This window comes from Mauremys reevesii, linkage group 9, assembly GCF_016161935.1.
Source record: "Mauremys reevesii isolate NIE-2019 linkage group 9, ASM1616193v1, whole genome shotgun sequence".
NCBI classification, from domain to species: Eukaryota; Metazoa; Chordata; order Testudines; family Geoemydidae; genus Mauremys; species Mauremys reevesii.
In genome coordinates this window covers 92869872-92894616 of record NC_052631.1, presented here as the reverse complement: position 1 = coordinate 92894616, position 24745 = coordinate 92869872, and the positions used below count along the sequence as shown (strand labels likewise).

General features: G+C 43.8%; 1 protein-coding gene and 1 long non-coding RNA gene across 2 annotated transcripts in view; one reads left to right on the top strand and one right to left on the bottom strand.

Moving 5' to 3' along the window:
* The window catches only part of CD99L2 (CD99 molecule like 2), an 81485-nt gene extending 64640 nt beyond the window's left edge, over nucleotides 1-16845 (bottom strand). The window contains exon 1 of the mRNA XM_039487282.1: nucleotides 16753-16845. Coding sequence (XP_039343216.1) covers nucleotides 16753-16795 — 43 coding nt within the window. The 5' untranslated portion in view covers nucleotides 16796-16845. The remainder of the gene's footprint in view (nucleotides 1-16752) is intronic.
* LOC120371501 lies at nucleotides 166-24201 on the top strand. The gene is made up of 3 exons (XR_005584405.1): nucleotides 166-535; nucleotides 15323-15384; nucleotides 23950-24201. It is a non-coding gene; the product is annotated as an uncharacterized LOC120371501 (long non-coding RNA).
* Nucleotides 24202-24745: the final 544 nt, after the last annotated feature.

Genomic DNA, 24745 nt, shown 5'->3' with positions numbered 1-24745 from the left:
CCAGAGGCTAAGAAAGGGCCAATTAACTGGATAGGCCCCATCTGAGGGGAATTAGATGGGGATGGAGCCCAGCTGAGAAGGAACAGGTGGGGCTAGTATAAAGCCAGGAAGCTGGCAGGAGAATAGGGAGTGAGGGAACCTGTATCCATTGTCTGGACACTGGAGGGAGGAAGAAAGGAAGGATGCCTAAATGGAGGTGTAGGAAAAGGCTCAGGGAAATGGCAGCAATGTTTAAGACTTTGGCTGCTGATTAGAAGGTCCTTGAGCTGCAACCCAGAGGGTGGGCCTGGTTCCCCTCCCAGCCACTGAGAAACTGGTAGTCAGGGCAGTGAGGGAGAAGACTGACACTTTTGGATGAAGATACTTTGATAACCCCTGGAAGGAGAAAACGCACAGTGAGCTGGCTGGAGGGCCAAGCCACAAAGAGAGATCACTCTGAGTCAGAGAGAGAGAGGTGTATGAACGCGCAACAAAAGAGCGTGTTGGACTGAGGAGGAGCTAATCCCCTGAATAGCCAGGAGGAGACGCCATAGCGGTGAGTGGACCCTGTGATTAAATGCTTATCAGCAGATTCTTAACAAAGAGGTTTTACTCTGCAGATAAAGATCGAGAAGATAAAACTTTTAGATAATGTTTTCACCTCTTAGCTCAGAGAGCCAAGGCAAATAGGGAATTACACAGTGAAAATGCTGGCTCATCTTTGGAATGCAGTGTTCCTATCTTCCTGTTTATTTCAGCTAGGCAGTAAGTCAGTATTGAGGCTCAATCTAGTTAAGACTTGGGTGAAGTTGATGGATGGGGAGGAGGAGATCTCAGGAAGCACAGAAGGGGTTATATCTACGGTTAAAGTTGAAGGTATGTTTCTGTGACGTCATTCAAGTTTGCTATGCAGGGGTCTTCTGTGATTCCCTGGATGCTGTCAGATGCAGCATCCATAATGGTTTCTCCCTCTTTCCCCCTCCCTACATCTGTGTCCAGCCAAGATGTTGGGACTGATTCTCTCTGAAGTCAGACTTTGCTGCCATTGTATGTGCCCTTATCATTTTGGGAACAGACTAGTGCAATGGAAACTACATGCAGCATCACCATAAATCCATTTTAAGACTGAAACTAGTGCACAGTGCATCCTCCTACTTGTTGGGCAAAGTACTCCATCCTTGTGGGTACATATCACCAATGTGCCAGGATCTGCCCTGGGTGTCTGATGGTTACAAGTGATGGTAAAGCTGCTGGCTTTGAAATATAAAGCACTAAACACCTAATTGATAGCACCTTTCTTTCCCCATGTACTGCTGAAGCTGTGGAGGGAGGACTTCATGTTGGATTTCCTCATTTAGAGGGGAAGAGGCTGATGGCAGCGTGTTCTCTGTGAACTTTAGATTTCTCTCTCCTAATTGGTCTGAAATAGCCCAGGCAAAATTTCTCTATTGGCTAGGACTTAGGGCTGAGAGAGGGCTGGTATCACTGAGAAGTGGGGCATTCTAGCCCTTAACCTCTTTGGTTAATTTTAAACTACATAGGTGAAATGATACTTCTAAAGCTATTTCTCCTGATTATGATATAAAATGCTGCATAAATTACAACATCAAACCTTCTTTTCAACTAACAGTACTGAAGATTGTGAACACGCTGCAAGCAAACTGCAGTGGCTAGATTTTTACCAACTATTTGTAAATGCTACTCAAGCTGTTCAGTTTAATGCCAACACTTTCAAAAAGACCAGAACCCTAAAGTTAGGCTTCTAAATCTTGATTTAGGCTCCTGTATAAATGAACTGATTTTCACAAGTGCTGGGTACATACCAGCTCCTAGGGAAGTCAATGGGAACTGCTGGGAAGTTTGTTACTGTGCAAATGTACCAGGCTTCTGAAATATGAGATGTTGACAGAATCCACGTGTGCCCTCTCCTTGGATCGTGGATATCTGCTGATTTGGAAGGCTAACCACTCTGCCAACAGCATGATTCAGGGGGAAATTCCACAGCCTCAAAGCCACCACATGTCCTGCTGACTTTCCTGTTGCAGATTTTGAATAGCAGGACAAGATTTTGCTTTTAAACATTTTCTCATATTTGGGTCAAACGCTTCTAGCAATGTTGTTAGCTACAGTTGTTAATGCTTCAGAATCCAGAATTCCTCCAGCTCTTCATAGTTTGAGAGAACATTGTTTATCTACCAGTATGTTCACTGACTTTCCTATAGTAGTTGTCTTTACAAACATGTTCAGCACAATGTTACTAATTTGTGTTCTTCTGACAACAGAGACAATTCCCAACACATAAATTACACACACACACACACAGGCAGCTGTAGAGTGCTGGAACACAGCTCTCTGCTATTTGAACTAAAGAGGAACTCCACTAGTTGCTATTAGTAGTAGGTCCCTTATCCGCTTTCCAAGCCAGCCACTAGAGGGCAATAGGCACAAAGCCAACTGCCCTCTACCTTACAAAATCTTTAGGTGAAAACCCAAACAAATAACAAGTGAACACTGCTCTGTGCTTTCCTCTTGTGAAATAACACAACTTATTCTCTCAACTTCAGATTTACCAAAAAAAAATCTTCTCTTTAAATGTGTACAGTTTAAACCAATCTCCAAGTACCTTATTTTTCTAAGAACAAATAAATGGTTAAAAGTGCAGGTAGGCTCAACACAAAGTTTGGAACTGTCCTTCCCATCAATTTTGGGCTGGCTAATACTGGTCAATCTTGTTAAAAATAATTATCCAAATGATACAAACAAAAGGTGTTCTATCTCTTGACAGTGGGTGCAATGGAGTGGCCCATAAGTGGGAGTGGCTGCCGATTGGCTGGAATTTAGTGGGGAGTATAAAGCTGGCCCTAACTTTGAAAGGGTTAGTTTGGCCTGGGTGACTTGGTCAGACAGACCTACTTGTGCTTTGGAAGACTGAGCTTAGCCTAGAAGTCTAGCACAGGCCTACACCAGCCCAGAAAGATTTTTATCCAGCCTAGATAAAGGCTTGTTCTAAAGGTGGGGGCTTTTATTTCAGCCAGGAGGTAGATTGTCATCAAGTTATAAAAGAATCTTTCTTAACCTAAATCATTTTATTTCCTATGGGACTTAACATTCCAACATTGTATGTTTTTTCCTATATTCTTAGTGCTCCTAAGTGTCCGTCTCTCTCTCCCCCTTCATGCTACCTGAGTCTATATCCCACAGTTCTCTCTCATTTAGTGGCTTTGTATGTGCTGATGCCATACAACGGTTCAGAGGCACTGTGCTCATTCAGGCCTTGAACTGGTGTATGGAATTTATTTATGGCAGGGATAATGTAAGACAGATGGTGCAGGGGACTAGAGCTAGTCAAAAGTTCATTTATTTTGACAAAAGAATGCCCTTTTCACAAAACCTAAACTTTTTATGAGAGAACTTCAGTTTTGCTGAAAAAAGTCCATGTTCTGGTGGGGGAAAATCACAAGTGATGGCTTCTTGGCTGCCTGCCAGCCTGGAAAGCTCCTGTGAATTTCAATTTCTGCTCTCTGCCCCTATTTTCCCCAACTCAGGAATGGAGAAGCAGAGAGTCTCATGAAGCCAAAAAAATTCCATTTTGGAATTTGGGATGAAACTTTTTTTCCAAAAATGCAAAATTTTTCTGGGAGATTTTCATTTTTTTGGGTCTGCTTTACAGCAGACAGAAACGCATTCTTGCCTATATGTCACCAGCATTTATACGTCCTGCTTGGTTTTCCAGCTCAGACCACAGTATCACTCTACTGTATGTGATGCTACACAGAGATTATTTTTTCAAAGTACTATGCATGCCACGTGCCATCTTGAAGATTTTGGCTGTCAGGGCTGAAAAGGGAATAAAACCACCCTGTCACTTGAAATAAGGGATCATCCTGAAAGCTGTACAAGCTACGAATCGTAGAAATGGAGGGCTGGGAGGGATCCCCCATGAAATCATAATGTCCAGCCCCCTGTGCTGTGGCAGGACCAAGTAAACCTAGACCATCCTTGACAGGCATTTGTCCGACCTGTTTTTAAAAACATCCCATGATGGGCACTGCACAATAGTGATTTGTTTCCAATAATGGCTGTTCCAATGAATGATCTACCTGCAAGAAGAGGCATCACCTTGCATCCTTGATTTTATTTTTCCCTCCCCGCCCCCCCCCAAACCCTTTTGGGAGAATACCTGTTTGTCTCCAATTAGCCAGATGCAACCCTTTTGGTCCATCTGTCACCTGCCTTGCATAATGCACGTTCCACAAGGCTGCCAGGCCTCCAAGCTGCACAGCATTTCGTGAAGGACTAAGTGCCATTTTCACATGAACTGCGCAACAGCTGTGTAATGCATCTCAGCAGTGCAAATTATACAAACCTCTGTGATAAACAGTGTGTGTAACTGATGGAAGAATGGGACCCTAAAAGGGTTTTCTGTTCCAAAGGGGGGAGAGTGGGCCAGACATAGCTTCCCTCACAACAGCTTGCATCCTCTGAATAGGAGACGTAAATTCAGAGCTAATTGGGATGCCTAAACACAGAGAAGGTGGCTGGCCATTCAGGAGATCAACACTTAACCAAAGCACTCAGAAACAGCTTGAGTTGAGATTTCTACTGGCAATGACTTCCTTGCAAACATGTGGGACTAGGTAGGTGTGACAGCCCTGCTCCTGCAAAAGGGTCGGACCTGCTTTACTTGGGAGTTGCTTCTGACAGGGGCAGAGATCTGATCATATCTCATGACAGGTAGAACCCATGTCTAATCTGGTCTCCAGTAGCTGGCACAACACAGGAAACTGATAAATCCAATCTCAGAGCAACCCAAGCGCTTCAAGGAAGGGGCTACTCTTCCCAGAAATCGGTTAGTACAGTAAGAACCAATAGCTTCTAAGAGGCATTCCTCAAAGAAGCTCTATGGTGTTGATTAGGATTTCTGTCCCTGTAGCCCCATTCTGCTAGATGTTGTTATACTGTGTGCCAAAGCAGTCTCTGCTCCAAAGAGTCAACTGTTAAGACAAGTTACAACTGGTGGGGTTGAGGAATAGATGGAAGTACAAGGGAGGGGAGATAGAGGCCAGGGTATCGTTGCAACAGTAATAGGAGCATGTTTTGCACATGTTATCAACAGCAAAATGAATCCTATTACAGTGCAGCCCAGAGAATGGGAGAAGCAGTAATGGCTAAATCAGGGGACTGGGAACCAAGGCTCCTGACTTCTATTCGCCAGGACATAGATCTTAAGGGACCATTACGATCATCTCATCTGACCTTCTGCAGAACAGGGTTACGTTCTGGTTCTGCTACTCACTCGTGCTGTGACTTAGGCCAGGTCAGTTAACCTTTTCTGTGCCTCAACTGACCCACTGCTACAATGGCTATGGTGACAGCACCAGCCTACTCAATGGGGTCTTAATTAACGTTGGGAAAGCGCTATGTGTCCTAGGATGTAAAGTAATTTTAAAAAAAAAAAATTTACTAAAATAAAGTATATAGGAGCTGCCATCTGGACAGTTCAAGTTGCACTGTATATTCTTAAACAGATATGTAGGATACTCTAAAACTAATCACTGCAGTCCTGCTCACCTGGCCTCATGACAAAAAAGAAATAGGAGTGTGGGGGGTGTAAGGAAGCAACTCCAGAATACTAGGACAACACAAAGATGCTGTAAAAGAAATAGGGGGTAAATCAATAAGTACTAAAAGGACAGAGGGGTTTCTTTTGTTTTTGGTCATTGAAAGAAACGGGGATAGTCTGAGTTGCTGAAGATATTACTCACAGGTTTATTGTTGTATGAGTTTTATTCTGTTCTGAAGGAGCTGAAATCTCCCACTTCTTTACAATTCTTTAAAATCTCTCCCCTCACCTCTCCAAAGCAACAGAGCCAGAAGATTTTAGTTTTGAAAAAGCTTCATCAAAAATAATTGAAGGGGGGGAGAATCTTTTTAATTAAAGATGTCCAATTAGAGTATTTGTTCACGCCCTGTTCATTTAGCAACTTGTGGGACAGAGATGCCTAAAAGCTTCCAAGATTCATTTTTGAAAAAGCATCATTTTGCCATTCAGCAGGAATTCCCTCAGGGCGTGTAGCTAACCTACAAACACAAACACAAACACAAGCACAAAGGGCTGGATGCCTACAAGAAATTGGCCAGCAAATGGACAGTGTGTGGAGCTATCAAATATAGTTGGTGCATGTGTGTATAGAAAACTGCGCATTCTGATTGCGTCCCTTTCCTGCACATTTTGCATGTTGTATGTCTTTGGGGAAGGCGCACAAGGATGAAGATGAAATTAAAAAGACTGGTGCCAGCCTGCTCCCTCCCTTTGCATATCTCTTGTATCCTACTTTTTCTGGGTTTGGTGTTTTAGATTGCAAACTCCCTGGGACAGGGACTCTCTTGCTATGTGCTTGTCCAACACCCACCATAGCCCTAACCCTGGATGGATATAACTGAAATAAACCATCCTTCTCATGATGCTGTCAATTTTTCACTATTATCTCTTCCCATTGCCTAAGGTGTCTGAAGATGGCCACCCATAGCTAGAGGCTGCATCAAAACATGGTCCTTGGTCTCTGCCTTAGCTTCTCCATCCCTAAAATGGAGATAAATGTATCTACCATGTGTTATGACTATTATATTAATACTAGAAAAGCAGTTTTCACATGTTAACACATCATTGAGCTGGAGGCCTATTTCCCAGAGTCTATTTATTTGGACAACTGTCCCCAGCAAAAATTTCCTAAATGTTGGCAACTACATCCAGACCTCTGAAGGGGAGCCTGGCACTGACTAAACACCCCCTCCCCACAGCGCACACTTATTATATAAAGTGAGTCAGCTAAACCCTTCTAATTGCCAATCCAGTGCACAGTGATGTGGTCATGGTGCATAGAGGGTGAGTAGACCCAACTCCTGCTCTCCAAATGCTTGGGCCAGATCTGAGAGATCCCTGGGGTTCCTGCTGTATGTTGCTCTGCACAGCTCATGAAGTCTGCCTGGCTTGTGGTGGTCGTTAGAGCCACCGACTATGTCTAGAGTGACTGCAGCTAGGACCAAGTCTGCCAGCCAAGGTAGAGAAACTCACACTAGCTCACACCCACTAGCATACTAAAAATAGCTATGTGGATGTTATGGATCCAGTGCAGACTCTGGCTAGTCACCTAAGTTCAGATTGAGGGGTCGGGTGGGCTTGAGAGCCCCAGCTGTCACTGGAGCCACAACATCCACACTGCTACTTGTAGTACACTAGAGTTGTACCACCCAGATTGGGAGGCTCACTACCAGCTGCAGTCTACACACATCCACAGCTCCCCATCTCCCTCCTGGTCCTGAGAGCTTTGGAATCTGCAAGTTTTCCAGGTCCTCAGCTTTGTCCAGCCTACATTCCCCTATTAGAGCAATAACGAGGAGTGGAAGGATTAGAATTTTATCGGTAAATGTCAGGTCAACATCTATTTCACTGTACAGACAGACACCGACAAAAAAAATTCAATTGATGATGATCAAAATGGACAGGCAAAGAACGAACAATGATGCTTGAGAACTGAATTGATTTAAGGATATTTACTTTATATTTTGATGTGTGATGTTGACAATTTGTGTTGATTATAAAGCTTTAATAAAGCTACATTGATACTATCCATTGAATTTTTTTAATCTAATTCTGTCCAGCCTAATACTAAGGCTTCTGATATCACATTGTAAGTATCCTCTTACTCAGCTTTAGCTTGGTAACCATTTTTGGCTTTTGTTTTCCCACTTTCCCAGAGTCAGGGCTGCAATTAGCACTGAACGGTTTATCACTGGGTGTGCATCCTTTTTGAAGCAGTTTTCCAATAAGAGCTCCCAACTTGGACACTTTCATCCAGATTTCTTTGAGCATAAGCAGAAAAGCATTTCAAAGAACTTGAAAATGCTGAGCAGTATTTTTTTTTCCTCTAAGCTTATTCTCAGTTCTAGCTGCACACCCTACCTTGTGCTGAGGTTTGAGAACAGTGCACCAATTTTCTCCCCTTGTCGGGGTCCTCAGAGTTTCTTTCAAAAATCTTGCAGATTCCTCTAGTTCCCTGTCATCTAAACTGGAGACCCCATGCCATGATCTAGAGACCAAGGATTCCATTCAGAGCAAGGTGCAGGACGTAGCTGTTGAGTGGTACAATTCCCTATCTCCCAAAAGAAGAAAACACTGCATTTACTGAACTACAGTACTTGATCCTGCCGCTCTGGAAGAAAAGTGGGATGAGACTCAATGACCTGCATAGCCACATTCAACCCTGTCTCTAGGCTAGGCAGAGCCTGTCCATTTTACAATATGGTCACTTCCCCAGGAGACTTCAGGATGTGCAATGGAAATTCTTGGACGTAAGAGTGCACTATCACAAGGTTTATCCAATAGGCAGCTGCATCCTGCACAGTGAAAGGATGTCTGGATCAAATGTGACCTTGGTTTAACTCCTGTGATTTCAATGCAGATACATCAAAGATAAATTTGGCTACCTTTTGGTCAACACACCATTTGCTTCCAAGAGTGGCACAGACAGTCATTTGGTATGCACACATTCTTGCACCCACAACCTAAGTCACTGCTAGTAGATCAAATGTATGGCTCACCAACTTAAAAATTCTCTTTGGAGAGAAGTCTTGACATGTTTGCTTTTTAATATGCAACATTCATCTTCTCTAATTTTGTTCTAATCAAGTTCTTTCACTGGCTTGTGAATTACACCAGTCAACAAAATGGATGACAAAAGAGAACCTACAAAGTTATTAGCTAGTTTATCAAACATATTTTGTTATTAAAGTGGCTTCAGAAGCAGTATATAGTCAAACCAATTTTTTTCTGGTAAATCATACCTTTGGGATATTTTTTTCCTAAGAAGAAACATATTTCTATTTTAAACCTAGCAATGCTAAAACTTTATTCTAGGCAGCGTTGGAGATCAGTGGCTTGTTTGTTTTTAACATGCTTTAGGGGCAAAATCTGTTGCAACACCCTTAGTACCATTTCTGCCACAATACGTTTTAATGCCATTTCCTAGTGTCAATTTTTGCTCCTCTAGCTAATGAAATGACTGTTCAAAATTGTCAATTTCAGTCCTTCCACTTCTATTTCCAGCATTTTGTGATTTATTTTGCTGCAGTGCACTGACTACTGTGCATTTGGCCACAGATGAGACAGCTGAAAGAGAGAAAACTTGCTTTTGTTTCTCTCACTCTATCATATCAATTAGACACTGTCAAGGTAAAAAAAATCTAAAAGTAAGATCTCTAATCACTAATGACACTAACCAATTACACGGTTAATTTAATGTTAACATTTATTAAAACTGAAAGACTTTAATCAAATGTTAATTAAACTGCATTGTGAAAATTAATTTACTTGTTGCACGTCACTCAGCTTTGACAATGAAACCAGAATGGATAGTTTTGCTTTGCACTTCTAGTCTATTTCAATTTCTGCTTTGGATGTTGTAGCACAGTGGGTATCAGACTGCAGTGAGTATCCACTGGAACAATTTATCAAGGATTGTGGTGAAGTCTCCATCACTGACCATTTTTGAAAGCAAGACTGTTTTTCTAGAAGATCTGCTCTAGGAATTATTTTAGGAAAGTTCTATGGCCTGTGTCATACAGGAGGGTCAGACTAGGTGATCAATGGTCCCTTCTGGTCTTTGGAATCTCTGAATCTTGAAGGTAATCTGTGCAGTTCTGGCAGATGAACTGAAGCTCAGCAGCAAATCTACAAATTTGACACCATCAGCTCAGGATTAAACAGACTGTGAATGGTTTGCCAACTACAAAACCAGTTTCTCCTCCCTTGGTTTTCACACCTCCACTGCTAGAACAGGGCCTCATCCTCCCTGATTGAACTAACCTCGTTATCTCTAGCTTGCTTCTTGCTTGCATATATATATACCTGCCCCCGGAAATTTCCACTACATGCATCTGACGAAGTGGGCATTCACGCACGAAAGCTCATGCTCCAAATTCTGTTAGTCTATAAGGTGCCACAGGATTCTTTGCTGCAGTTATAACTAGCTAATTACTTTCCTAATATTACTTTCCTATGGTAGTAATTATAGTAATTGCTACCAGGATATTATGTTCACACTTGGGAAGAGAGGTGGTCTAGGAGACATCACCCAGTAAGGCATAGGCAACTATCACAGGGTGACTGGAACCTTTAGGGGAGATGGGACCAGCCTCACCTGTGCCATGATTAATTAGCTGCTTCCCAGCCTGAGGGGATATGAATAAGGATGGTCAAGTGATAGCATCATGGACACCTGAGTATTATAAAAGTGCTGAGTGGGCTCAGTCTGTCAATACAACCACAGTGAGGGAGAAGGTCCTGAGCCGGAGGCTGGGTATTCCAGATGAAGCAGCCCAGGAGAGGCAAAGAACTCTATACTGGAGCAGGGAAGGATGTGAGGAATATAGTCCAGCATGGGCTGAGACTGATGCTCTAGGGAAATATTTTGCTACAAAACCAAAACACAGGCCTGACCTGCTTAAAAGGGCTCCTTTAAAAACAAACTTGCAGTTCATTAAGACACTCATGATTCAGAATTGCTGGGTGTCCACATACCCCCTGATTAACACACATGGGCATGTTTATATACATCTATACTGGTGCGGTCAAAGCAGGGGAGAGAGTCAGGGTGAGGAATGCCTCACTCTACCTATGTGAATGTTGAGAATTCCTTATTATACAGCAACCCAGGACGAACTTTATGCTTAGCCCAGGTGAATGAAATACAATTTGCTGCTTTTCAGACACTTGAAAATCATGGGTGTGCTGACTGGCCAATGTAACTGACCAGAGATTGAAAATTATATAATGCACAACCAAGGCTGCAGTTAGACTGCAGATGTGTGGGAGTACTATTAAAATGTGGCTTCCTTGGGATGGCAACTATGGCATGCTGCTTCATTTGTAATCCTGTGGTTTGGAGTTTATATTTTTACAATGTGAGGCAGTAAATACTACTAAGCTGATTTTTTTTTTACACCGCCTGCAGTTTCCTTAAACAAGCTACTGAGGGGTAGAAGAAATGTATGGTTTCCCTGCCTGGCACTTTTCTGGCCTGATACTCTGCCAGTTGTGCCCCATATTGCACTTTGGGAATACTTTGTATTTACATGGCACTCTCAACTTAAAAATCCTGGCACTCTGTAAGCAATTAGTTAAGCCTTCCAACAACCCAGCAGAGAAGTATTAGCCCAACATTACAGAAGAGTAATCTGAGTTGCAGTGGCTTTAAAGGCCAATTTTGAATGCATGCTGAGCTCTGCATGCTCAGATCTCCATGCACAAGCATCCTCAACTTGGGCATGCCCAAAAGACACCTGCAGTTTTACATGACTGGGCACAGGGAAAGGCCATGGCAAAATCAGGAACAGAACCCTGATCTCCCAGTCACCTCATCACAAGAATATCCTGCCCTGTTGAGTGCTGCTCGGCCTTCTCCCGTGGCAGTACCATGTGTGTCTACCAAGAAACTGGGGAAGAAAATCTCTTTGATTTTCTGCCCCATGCTGATGACATTTTGGTGAGTCAGCTTACCCTGCATTTTGGAGTGCAGAGCAGATGAGCAGATTCTTCTTGCATGAAGGAACTTAGAGCACAATCTGATTTAAAACAAACTAAACGTTTTTAGCTGTTGATATATTATGGGCTGCCATGTCTGAGATCCAGGTGACTTGTTGAAGGTCAACCTTAAATCACTTTTGTAGCCTGGGTGGTTGTTCTCTTTTCGGCTTCTGAAAATCAGTGGTGGACTCTCTGGATTGTAAGAGGCTGGCAAGGCCTGGTGTGCACCCAGCTTCAGCAGGTGTTAGATGACTGTGTAAAGCTGTTGCTATTCTGATGGCTCACTAAGGCAGGTGCAGGAGATAGGATGGAGGAGCACTGGTGAGAGGAGCCTGGGCTGGATGAGGTGCTGGGGAGAGATCCTAGGGACAGCTAAATTCAGGGAGGCAGCTTAGAATGAGGTCTATGTGATGTTGCTGCAAGTTACCAAAAGGCCAAACCTCAGGAAGGGAGTTAGTTTGGACACTAGTTAGGATCTGTGTGCTCTGATGAGGACAAGCTGGAACTCAGCTCACTCATAGGGGTGGAGTCTTTCACCTCCAGGTGACCTGTTCAAATCCAGCAAGTGAGTAGTGACAGAATTAGTCTCTGACAGCTTTGAAATGGCGTACATAAAATAACTTTGAGCTTTCTTCAGTTCCCAGTAACACATGTCCATGTCACATAAGCCGTCGTCATTATGTGATGCCCCTCAAATAGACATATTAATAATGTTTCCCATACGGACTTACAATTTCTGGAAAATCAAAACAAAATGAAAAAGCCACAAGTCTCACTCTGCAGCTGTTGTACATGCAAGTAGCCCCGCTGGGACTAAGCAGCCTAGTAAGGTTTGCAGGAGTGTGTCCTTTGAGTAACACACAGACAAAGCTGCAATTAAAAACTGCAGACATGTAGGAAAGGCACCCAAATCTGGCTCTCTCTGGGCAGAAATTATGGAACTGTGCTTCATTTGTAATCCCATGGTTAAGATGTGTATAAACTCGGCTCAAAAGTATATCTTCCTTTTGTTAATTGCAATACACATTACAGATAATGGTAGACAGTGTTGCCACTTTAGCTAAAGTCCCATGATATGTGGTGTCTCTTCTTAAAGCCCCAGCTCCTAGAGTCACATGATTGTGAGAATCTCCACATTCATTAAGGAAAGTGTCTCATCCCCATGGTTGCAGAGAAAAGCTTGAAAATGTGACTTCAGAAGGGAAATAATAAAAAAAACTTTGACTTAATTATGATTTTTTTCTTTAAAAAAAAAAATCGTTGACCGGGGGAGGGAGGAGGGCGGCATACATGATTTTTGAATACTTGGAATTGCCAATACTGGGATCCGTGAGCTACAACAAATGACTGTGGACCTGATCCTAAGGTGCTTAGTGCCATCACTTGCTATCATCCATGGCAGCTGCTGCATAACTCCCGAGCATGGGCCCTGTATGATAAAGCTACATATTTTTGTCATTATTCATCTATTCTGTGTTCCATAGGATGAAAATCCCTATGAAAAGGAGGAGGTTCAGACCTCATCCTCCCAGAAACCACTACTTTTTTTAAAGTGGTCAATGACTTTTTGGGTGCCCAACTTGAGACTCATGGACCTGACTTTTTCCATACTCTGTGGACCCAAGGGAAGCTTGAGGTGTTGTATTTATAGAGTTTATCGTTGCTGTATCCTAGGAGATGGGCCAAAATGTTCAATGTGCTAGGATACTATAATAAGTGCCTTATCAACACAACAGACAGACATCCCAATGGCAAGCATGTATCAGACCTAAGTGAACTACAGCATTTCTCTATGAAGTGCCTACTCTCACTGCTTTGAATTGTGGCTTTAGTTTTATTTTCTTCATTTAGTACATTAACAATTTGTGTTCCTGCCCCCACACAAACTTGAACTGTGCACATGGCCAAGGAGAAGTTTCCCTTGCAGTTATTTTTAAGAATGGATTCTAATGATGGATTTAGAAGTGTTATAAGGACACTCTCTGTCAAAGCAAGGTCTAACAGCAATCACATTGTGGGGCTGATGCTGCAGAAGCCTGGAAGTGAGACCAGGGAGGACAAATCAGGGGAAAGTGAGATGATGTGGGAAGGGGGAAAAATATGTGGGAAGAAGGGAAAGTGATAAAGATACATGACTGAGTGGATGGGGAGAGAACTATCAGGAAAGACTTTATCATTTGTTGTTTTAAAAAATGCTCCACAGATTCCAAGACCAGAAGGGACCATAGTGATCACCTAATCTGACTTCCTGTATAATACCTGACAGATTTTTTTCCCAAAAAACATTTTCCCCCGAATACATTCTAGTGTTTATTAAATACAAGTAATGTAAGCATGAGTAGGAGAGGAGGGGTCTCATCCTGAGTCTGTTGTGGCTTTGGCTGGGGAAGGTATTCTCAGTAATTTATCCCACAAAGGCTTTCTCCACACTTGCACGTCATCTTGATCTGTACCTTGCATCTCCTAGAAGGCATTTTCCTAACACTTGAGAAAGAAGGGTAAGAGACCTAATCTCTAAAAAGACTGTGCTGCACAAGGAGGCTCTTTATTGGTGTCAAAGGTCTTGCCTTTTAAGTGTTGCATCAGAAGGAATGAGACTATATGGGAAAAACTCTGACCATGACCCTGCAACTAGCTCTGCAGGGGTTTGAAGTCAGTGGGGCTTTGTGTGGAGAAATGTGCACAGTCAGGGCTTATAACTGGGTTTGAAAAGATCAGATTTTTATTGGTAAATGTTGCTTTTCAACACACACCCTGAAAATATTTCCATTGATGATTATTGAAATTTACAGATAAAGCAAAGTAAGAAATGCTGCCTGAGAACTTAGTTTGATTTAAGAACATTTACTTTATAGATTTTTGACATGGGATGTTGACAATTTGTGTTGTTACAGAACTTTAATTTTGAGTCAACATCTGCCATTAAATAATTGGTGGCCCCCTTTCCTGTTTTTCCCCACTCCATAATTTCCCACAACTATGAAAATATAAATTGATATTGATTAGTTAAGCTTTATTATATGCTTAAATTGAAGAAAAATCTGCCAAGCCTACTTATAATTGTACTTTTTTTGTGTGTTTACAACTGAAATTCAAGACGACATTATCGGGTGAATTAGAACCCAAGTTACATGTTAACTTCTGTTCCAACACCATTGTTTATGAAAATTTCAGTAAAAGGGGTTTTGATATAAATATTCTCTCGCCATACTTGTAATCCAACTACTGCAGCATTGTGCTAGGGCATGAGAGCCAAGAAATGAAACAGGCTGGACTAATTTCTCTGTCCATACAAGGAAAAAGCACAGAGTGCAAACAAACTACATAAGTACTGGTAAAATAAGTCAAGGAAATCATTAGAGTTCTTCCCATTTGAATAGTAAGATGGTTTTTAATAGCACAGGTAAGGATATGTAGCTTTTAAAAACTGTTAACCTGTCAGCATCTCTTTAAGAGGGACATTTTGTTTATGGTGTCTACGTGGCTAAGAAGGATTGAGAGAGTAAGGTTAGATATTTGAATTATCCATATGCTCAGAGTAAATAAACAAATACACCACCTTATTCACAGAAAGCTATAAGCCTGTGGCATTATTTGCAGGACAAATACTTAATAATGCTGAAAACAGAACTACAAAAGACAAATACTCAGCACAAAGGACTACTGTAGAACTAGGTAAATAGCTGAAGTGAAGTCACTTGGTTTTCAAGCCTGATTAATTTTCCTATACTCTTGTGTTCTCCTCAATGACTTTGTTAGGTGTGATGGACTCAGGAGGAAGGCTCGAAACCAAAATGGTGCTAGACAACCCCAGAAGAAAGGTAAACAGAATACTGACTAGAGCTCCTAGGCACTACATTACAATTTTGTATTGCTGTACATAATGCCCCTGCATCACATCCTCGAGGATGCCAAAATGCTCTGACATACTATCGGAAAATTCTCAAAAGTACATAATGTCATTGAATTTCCATGAATCTTAGGCTCCTAAGTCACTGAGCACTTCTGGAAAAATGTTATCCTTTATGTACAGAGCACCACTGAAAAGCAGCTGCCTCTGTAGCAGAGGGCTAAAGCCAGATGCCTAGAAAACTGCACAGCTGTGCAATGAGAGGAAATTTTGCCCAATGACACTGGCTCAACAGGGGAAACCTATTCAATGTAGAGTCGAAAGCAGCTCAGATTTTAATCTCAGCCCTCCTCCAAAAATAACTGGATGTTGTACAATTTATCTACCTTAGAAAGATCAAGAACCAAATCACCTGTGCTGGGTTTTGAACCTAAAGTTCCAAGGAATTGAGACCCTTTTAAAATGGTACTTACCACTATTAATTTCTCTTTACATTTGCCCTACAGCCTTGATTTTACATATAGTATGTTAGCTGTCTGCCAAATTAAATTAATACTGTCCAGTTTAAAATGTAGAGATGGGGAGGGGGAGTGAAGTAGCTGCAACTTCATATAATATATTTCACTTTTTAAATGATTTGCTGCCAGCTGTAGAAGGCAGCTGACTACCTAAGGCAAAGGGAGACTAAACCCCAGACTGATGCATGGTAGCATTGTGCTCTATTAAAAGAAACACTTTTTAGCTTGGTTTACTGAGTTGTGATGTTAAATATTCCATCAGTCCTGTCTGTGTTTGGCAGGTGCATACTATCCAGTAACAATGGTGGTTTTAACTGATTTTTTTCCCCATGTTCATTTACATGTTAATTATATTGTCCTATTTTGATTTGACAATAGAAGTTGCAAATGGTGATAAATTACATTGTGACTTCTCTTTTCTTTAAGAGGAATCTTTGTTTTGGGTTTTTTTTCCCCCCAGTCCCCATCCACCTCTGCCTCACTGAACAATGGCAGACTCTGAGGTCAGGCAATTGACATGCAGAAACAGCAGAGAATAATTTTTTTCTTCTTTCATTTGTCTCAAGAAATCTGGGTCATGTTTGTAGATGTTCCTAAATTCCCAAGAACACAGTAAGCTAGCCTGTGGACAAAAGTTTGAGATCATTTTCTTACTGTCCAGATCCTCTTTGTTCCAGTACATATTTAGGGATTTGCTCCTATGAAGTTTAATACATTTAGCATCACACTTCTATTTACAACAACCTCTCAGTGAGAACATTTTTATTTAAATTTAAACCATGGATTTGTTTTTATAATCCTACTTTTCAAATAATGAATACCTCTGAAGTGTGTAAAGCCCTGTTGGTTACTGTATAGTTGCATTAAGCTGATACTTCAGTACCTGCCCAGAAGCTGTTCCAATCCAATTTTCATCTCTAGCTGTTGAATAAAACTATCTGTTAAAAGGTTGTAAAGCAGCAGTATTGTTTAACGGAAGGCTAAAAAAAATTAAATGCATGGCTACTTGTCTCTGTTCTTTTCGGTTTAGAACAGAGATTTCTAAACAAAAGGAGGGGAGCTGGGGCAAGGGCAGGGATAACCCACTAGGGGTGATTGTGGTGGTAGAGCTGATTACATTTGTTACCTCTGAGTAACTGCTCGACTGCCATGACTGTATTTTGGAGTTTGGCAGGGCTGCCCCCAACTTTGATCAATAAAAAGGAGAAACTAGCCTTCACCTCCCGATCAGTGAAGAGCCGGTGGAGCTGCAGCCTGTATCTGTTCCATCCCGCTGCAGGCTTGTGGTAGGACAGCGGTGTGTGTGTCTAACCCCCCCCCACCGCCGCCCCCAGTCAGTACGGCCCTGGGGAGAGCGGCTCTGCCCCATGCCCAGCGGCCGAGGAGAGGCGCCGGCTCGGGGCATTGTTGCAGGCTGACTGGGGGGGGATGCGGTCCAGCGCGGGCTCCATTGTGCGAGCCGTGGCCAACGCCGCTTGCCAGCCCCGGAGCCGGGACCCGCATTGTTCTCGCGGGGCGGCAGCTGCCCGCATGGGGGGGGGGCGGCGGTTTTGTGTCTCTCCCCCCTCCCCCCTTTTCATCCTGTCACGAGCTGGGCCCGGCCGCCTTTAGCGGCCCCTATTGTGCGGCGGCCCCGAGCCCTGCGCGGCCCACAAAGGGACCCCGCCGCGGCGCCTGGCGCTTACCTCTCCCGAGCAGGGCGGCGAGGGCGGCGGCCAGCAGCAGCAGCGGCGGCGAGCGGCCGGCCATGGCCAGGCTGAGGCGAGCGCGCGGGCGGGCGGGACGGACCCCGGCGCGAGCGGCGGCGGCGGCGGCTCCTCTCAGCCACCCGGCCAGGCGTCTGCCGTCAAGGCGAGGGCGGGCGCGCGGCCGGGGCGGGGCCGCCTCCGCCGGGGAGGGAGGCGGCGCGCGCGGAGCGGGGCCAGCCCCGTTGGGGGCGGGGAGGAGGGAGGATTGGGGGAGGGGCCGCATCTGGGTTTATAAGGGTGAATCCAGGCGGGGAGGGGCGAGGTGCTGTAGCTGGGGGTCAGCACAGGGGATCCCCAAGGGGGCTGGATTGGGGGGGAGGGGCCGGTCCTGGAGCCCAGGGGAAGGGGCCCCGTGCGAGGCGCCGGAGCCGATGCGGATCGGTGGGGCGGGGATGCCTCCGGAGGGGGCGTCTGCCCGGCCGGTCCCCGGGGGCTGCAGCACTCCCAGGCGGGGCCCGGAGATCCCGGGCGTGGGGGGACTGGACTGGACCCCAGAGCCAGAGCGCTTGGCTTGAACTCGCTGAGAATGAGCGCGACGCTCCCGCTGATGGATCTAGCCAGGCCTCCTCAGGCGGGTCAGAGCAGCGTCCAGCGCTACCGAGCACAGAATGACATTTCTCTCTAGCCTGATCCTAGATTGCGCCTGTTCTTCGTATAGATTGCACTGTAAGCCCCTCTAAAAGACGGCTCAACAGCCTTTATCTCTAATGGCCGCAAGATGGAAAAAATACTGAACATGCAGGATGACACAAAGGAAGGCAGCTTTTGTGATCCCATAGTCTCCTTGAAGCAGATGCATACAGGGTGTACTTTTGCGCCTGTCAGTTTGTACTCTAATTTGGTACCCACATCCCATAAGCAGGCTCCTCATCTCATGTAGTTTTCGGATAGATGGAACCACAAGTGTTCAAGGAAATGAAAGTGGGGAACAAACTCCTGCCCAAAAAATCCACCCCACCTCCCCACACACTTTCTCCTGGTACATGCCCAGATTTGGTTTTTGAATCCAAACACAAATAGGACCCAGCTTTGTTTTGTTTCAGTGGAGGGGAGGAGGGCTCAGGATGCAGAACATATTGTTCATCAATCCCAAAATATGAACCTACAGGATGAGGCCCAGGATTTTCAGGGGTAGGTCCAAAAGTCACCTTTGCCCATCCAATGAAACTTGTTACTGAAAGCTGCTGACCTCATCAAAGCAGATCCATACCATAACCAGGCCAAAGAAACTAAAGAGCCCACTCTCCGTTCACTATTTAGAATAAGAATAACGGTAGAATGGGCTGCTGTACTTGTATCAGTAGCAATGGTAGAGCAGGAAGTTTGGTCTCATTCTAATTTTAAAACAAAACAAAAGCCAGAAGTAGGAGTGTGTTGCAAAAATCAGCTATCCCTTTGCAACCCTCATAAAGAAACTGTTTAGAAGGAAGTACAAGGAGTAGCCTAAAAATCAGTGTGCATGGTTTGCATGTTAACGCATGTATGCTTTCTGACCCCCTCTTTCTGCTCCATGCAACCCCTCTACATGACCTATTCCTGGAGGATTGGAATGTGGGTGCATGTCAATACTTCTCTTGCAGGATGCTGTGACCAGTTGAGGGGGTAATTACTGCCTCTTTCTCCACACTTGCCCTGTGTATTTGATGATAGATGGTGTAATGAGTTCTAGGTATTGGCACTGTCAAAATAAACACAACATGAAAACGGAAAACAAGAAATGAAAACCGATCATGAAAGTCTATCATGATTCTGTGCTATTTAGTTGAATTTGTTTAATTATGGTAAAAAGATTAAAAATAACTGTTATGATCCCTCAGTGCAGAGATCAGCTCTTTGAGAAGGCAAAGCTGTCTTGCTGGTTTGCTGTTCTTTGCACAGCAGTCTGTGCATTCATACTGTCTGTCAGGGACTCTGTGTTGTGTGTTCTGCAGCTTTTGGGTTTGCTTGAGTGTGCAGCCCAGGAACATATTTAAATAATTGTTCTGGGCACAGAATCTCTCTTTTATTTAAAGGCCAGTCACATGGCTGCAGCTGGAATTTGAGTGGGATGTTAATGGAGCAAGTCTGTAAACAAAAATTCTGATGCACTTTTAGTATGTGGCACAGTGCAGCCACAAAGGGGTGATTTCAGTTGTGTTGGAACTTCAACCTTTATTCTGAGTTCCTTGGCTTTGGGGTACATTTGTACTACACAAGCTCTGGGGGAGGCCTAGTCATGGAGCAGGACCCACTGTGTTAGGAGCTGTACAAATATAGAACAAAAAACCCAGTCCTTTTCCCAAGAAGCTTACAATCTAAATACAATATGAGCCAACAGGAAACAATGAGATAGTACAGGTCTGCATGATAGGCAGTGGAATCAGCGCACCAACAGCCTAACCCATTGGCAAGTTTTTGGTAGGCATCACAACAAAGGAGAGTTTTGAGGAAGGATTTAAAGGTGGAGAATGTTCACAAGCTTTGTTGTAGATTCACTCCTACAACGAGTGTCTTCTTTACTGGTTTTGTAGCATAGCTTGTTGAGAGCTGAATGAATGAAACTGGTTTGAATGAAAAGGAGCTCTCCACTCCCCTGTAAAAGTGGGTTGAGAGGTGTTGCTGGGGCAGCATGGGGAATCTTGCTCTACCACTGCCCTTAGTCTAGAGAGGCTTGCAGGTTCTGTGGCTGTCAAAGCAGCACTTTTTATGAGCTCTAAATCCACATGGAAAAAACATTATAAAGAAATGCTGCCTAGGCAGCTGTACCCAAGTGTATGTTTCGTTAAGTAAATGTGATGCAGTGGAACATGCATTCTGTTACAGTTGCAGACTCTTCTCTACTGCTGTAGCAGAGGTGGAAAGAATCACAGTGACGCTAATGTGGAGAGAGAAGGAAGCAGGGAGGAAACCACAGAATACAGAGTAGCCGCTGTAAAGAAAATACAATTCAGCTGCTGCATAGAGCCGCATATGCCCTGAATCTCTGCCTCATTTTCTTTCATCTCTCTCCTTTATGGAAAAAAGAAGAGAAAAACATTTTTTTTCTCAAGACAACAATCCCACTTCACCTCACACTAACTGAAACTAACAGAGCAACATTTGTATTGCTACAGTCTGGTTCCCCAATAACCTCTCCATATACTATTTGCATTTCAATAGACCTCCAAGCTTCCAGTAATTGTTGTGGAGGGTAAAAAGGCTATTATATTAGAGTTACATCAGCTTTTGCAAGTCTGAGAAGATAACAGTGACATTGATAGCAGCTGACCTGAGTCGTGACAGCATATTGTTTGCTGTTCTGTATGAGTCTGGGGTTTGCACCATTGTTTGTGATTCGATTCATAATTATGACAAAATAAATGAATTTAGCAGTTTAATTGATGGGAAACACAGAATGTAACAGAGCAATGCAATCAGGTCTACTGAGCTATCTAAAGAACACTATGAAATCAGATGGTGCATTGCTTGAATAACCACTTCAGTAGAGACCCAAAGACTGTCTTTTATGGATCAGAGGGACTCCTTCCCTGGGAAATGTCATTACTGTGAACTAAAAGTTACAGAATTGTAAGAGTAGATTTTTCTCTCCTGGTACTGTGTTCTGATGGACACAATTCTAACTCCTGAAGTTGGAATGTAAATGCCCACTCCAAAGCTCATCAGAGTCAATTGGAGTCTTCAGTGAGCTTTGAATCAGGCTCTATGTGACATGAAGAGTAGAGCAGTAACACATGGCTTGATTAGCATGAGTACTGGATACTCACAGGCTGAAACTATCTTAGGATGTGCCCACATCACAAGAGTATGATTCGTGTGTGTAGTGGCTCTGGGCTCATTCAGTTTTTCCATTCTGTGATATTGTTGTTTGCAATTTTCCAAGTACAATCCAGTAACGGTTGAAGAGGTGGAGACAGCATTTCTCTTTATTTCTCTCTGTGAAGACATTTAAAAATATAATTGTGGAGTGAGCTGAGCAGTGATGAGGGGGAAATTTTCAAAGGCACAGTTAGGAGTCCCCTTAGAGCCTAGCACATTTTTGGCTGCTTGGAAAATAATCAGGAATATGTTGATCTCTTAGGATATGTTTGGCATCCTTATTAGACCAAACAGGCTATTTCCATTTTCTCCCTGGGCTCATTTATATAATAATAAAATCAGTTGCACTTTTAGAATCTTTCATCCCTGGATTCCAGAGCATGTCAAATGATTGACATGTGTAAGCATCATTTGAGCAACCCCTGAAAGACAGGAGAATGGGCTGCTGTGTGACCGTGCATGGCATCACTATGCAGCTGGTTAGAACAGGAAGTGAAGTATATTTGTAGAAAATGCTGGGTGATTTTTAGAAGAGGGAGTAGGATAGGATCATACGCAGCCTATGATCACTAGATATTTTCCTCCTCCCCAGAAATTCTTTCCTGCCCTAGACACAATATACCCAACCCCAAACTTCCAAATCTCATGAGTTTTTGGAGCCTGATTCATATTTAAACAAGACTAGTTTAGTTTTGGTTTTTTTTGTTCTTTTTAAAAATTTCCCTTCTGATGTTGGAACATTGTGGGGGTGGGGAAGACACGGACAGACACATTTTCAAGGTTTTTCTCTACAGCTGTGAGGGCTAGGAAATTACTGTAAATCCCCCTCAGAAAAACAGAGATTTTTGGATTATTATGACTGCAGGAGCTGAGGCTTTGGAGAAAGCACCTTTTATTGTCAGACTCATGATAAAATTGCGAGCAGTGGCAGCACTGTTAAGATAGCCATCAAGGTATGCCACACCCATGGGCTGCATTGGAGTCATGTGACTCAGATATTGCCGGCCTCTTCTGTGGTCATGGGACAATGGAGAAGAAAGTAGTAAACTTCCCTGGGTCCTCTGGCAGCAGTGGCCAGTCAGCAGGACGCAGCTGTGCAGTGATTCATTGCTAAACAGGACTCAGGATAGCAAAGATCCTGCCTTAATCTTCTCCTGTGGTGCACATTCAGTGGCTAGAGCTAAGGAAGGCGACTTGGGGCTTGTCTACACATGCAGTGCTGCAGCGGCGTAGCTACATTGATTCAGCTGTGCTGCTGTAGCACTTAGAGCAGCGGTTCTCAAACTGTGGGTTGGAACTGGGACCCTGTTTTAATGGGGGTCACCAGGGCTGAAACCTGAGCCCCACTGCCCTGGGCGGTGGGGCTCAGTCTTTGGCTTCAGCCCTAGGTAGCGGGGCTCAGGTTGCAAGCCACCTGTCTGAGGCTGAAGCCCTTAGACTTCAGCTTTAGGGCCCCCCCTGCCCCTCTCCACCTGGGGCAGTGGGGTTTGGGGGGGGCTCAGGCTTCGGTCCCCCCTCCTGGGGTCATGTAGTAATTTTTGTTGTCAGAAGGGGGTCGTAGTGCAATGAAGTTTGAGAACCCCTGACTTGGAGCACTTAAAGCTTCTCCCATCAGCGTAGGTACATCACCTCCCCGAGAGGCCTCGTGTTGACATAGTGCTGCCTCCCCTAGGAGTTCGGTTGGTATAGCTGTGTCACTGAGTGACGTAGTTTTACGGACATACGTCTGTAGTGTAGTAGACCAAGCCTTGGGAACTCTGGTTTCAACTGCTGGCTCTGTCACTAGCTCACTGATGCACCTTTGACAGTTCAGTTCATCTCTGTGCCTCAGTTTCTCTATCTGCAAAATGGGGGTAATAATATTTCACTACCTTGGGAGGGGGCATGAGGCTTAATGTTTATAAAGCACACTCAGCTATTCATATGGCAGGAACATAGCAATGCAAAGTACTATTGTTATATTAAGCCATTTGGACAGGACACCAGACTTAATCCTTCCCCTTACTCTCTCCATGGACTCTATAGAGACTGTAGGTAGCCAGTACCATTTTGTTGGGTCTTATCTAAGTGATGGGCTCTCCAGCAGCCCAGTGCTCCTCAGCATTATGCGGGGACATTGGTTCCGCAGTGACTCAGAGGGAAAAGTTCTAAGTGCTGAATCGCCAGTACTGCCTCCTGTAGCATCTAAATGTTCCTTGGAGATCTCCCAGCTGCCACCAATCTAGTCAATTTCTGAACTGGTACATGGTGTGTATTAGAGAGAGAAGCTGGGTGTGGTAATATCTTTTATTGGACTAACTTCTGTTGGGGAGAGAGACAGGCTTTCGAGAACCTCTACGCTCTCTCTATTTAAAATAAAATTAGATCTTTGGCACTCTGCATTATTCAGATGATTCAGCTGCATCTGTAAAGGAGAAATGTTAGCAGTACTAGGATTGAACTTAACTGGAGAGGTGTATTTATTTATTATTTTAGTCAATATCCTGGCTGCATCTACCAAGCATTACTTCCCAGTTCAAGTCTAACTGTTCTTGCTGGGTAAGTCCAGTGAAGGTTCGATTCTGGATCCAGATGAGTGCCTGAGTCTTTGTCAGCTGTCTGCATGTAAATGAGGATGGGAGAAGGAAAGCTAAACAGCAATTTTGGGGAGAAGAGCAGTGCACTTGCATGCAGAAGACAACAGGAATGAGAAGGAGCAGAAGTAGCAATGTACTTTTAAAATGTATCTGTCAGTCTCTAGGCACTTGTGTGCAATTAAAATAAATAAAACAAACTGACTCTGGCCTTGTCTACCCTGGGACTTTAGACAGCTGTTTGAGCCCCTAGCACAGACATGATGTGCACCTATGTGAAACCAAGGGTAAACAGCACTAATGTCTAAGCGAGAGGCATGGACTAGTGCAGGGGTCGGCAACCTTTCAGAAGTGGTGTGCCGAGTCTTCATTTATTCACTAATTTAAGGTTTCGCGTGCCAGTCATACATTTTAACATTTTTAGACAGTCTCTTTCTATAAGTCTATAATAGATAATGAAACTATTGTTGTATGTAAAGTAAATAAGGTTTTTAAAATGTTTAAGAAGCTTCATTTAAAATTCAATTAAAATGCAGAGCCCCCTGGACCAGTGGCCAGGACCCGGGCAGTGTGAGTGCCACTGAAAATCAGCTCATGTGCTGCCTTCAGCACGCATGCCATAGGTTGCCTATCCCTGGACTGGTGGCTAAAATCCCAGCATAGAAAAGCCCGATGTCCACTAGGGGCCTGGACAATCT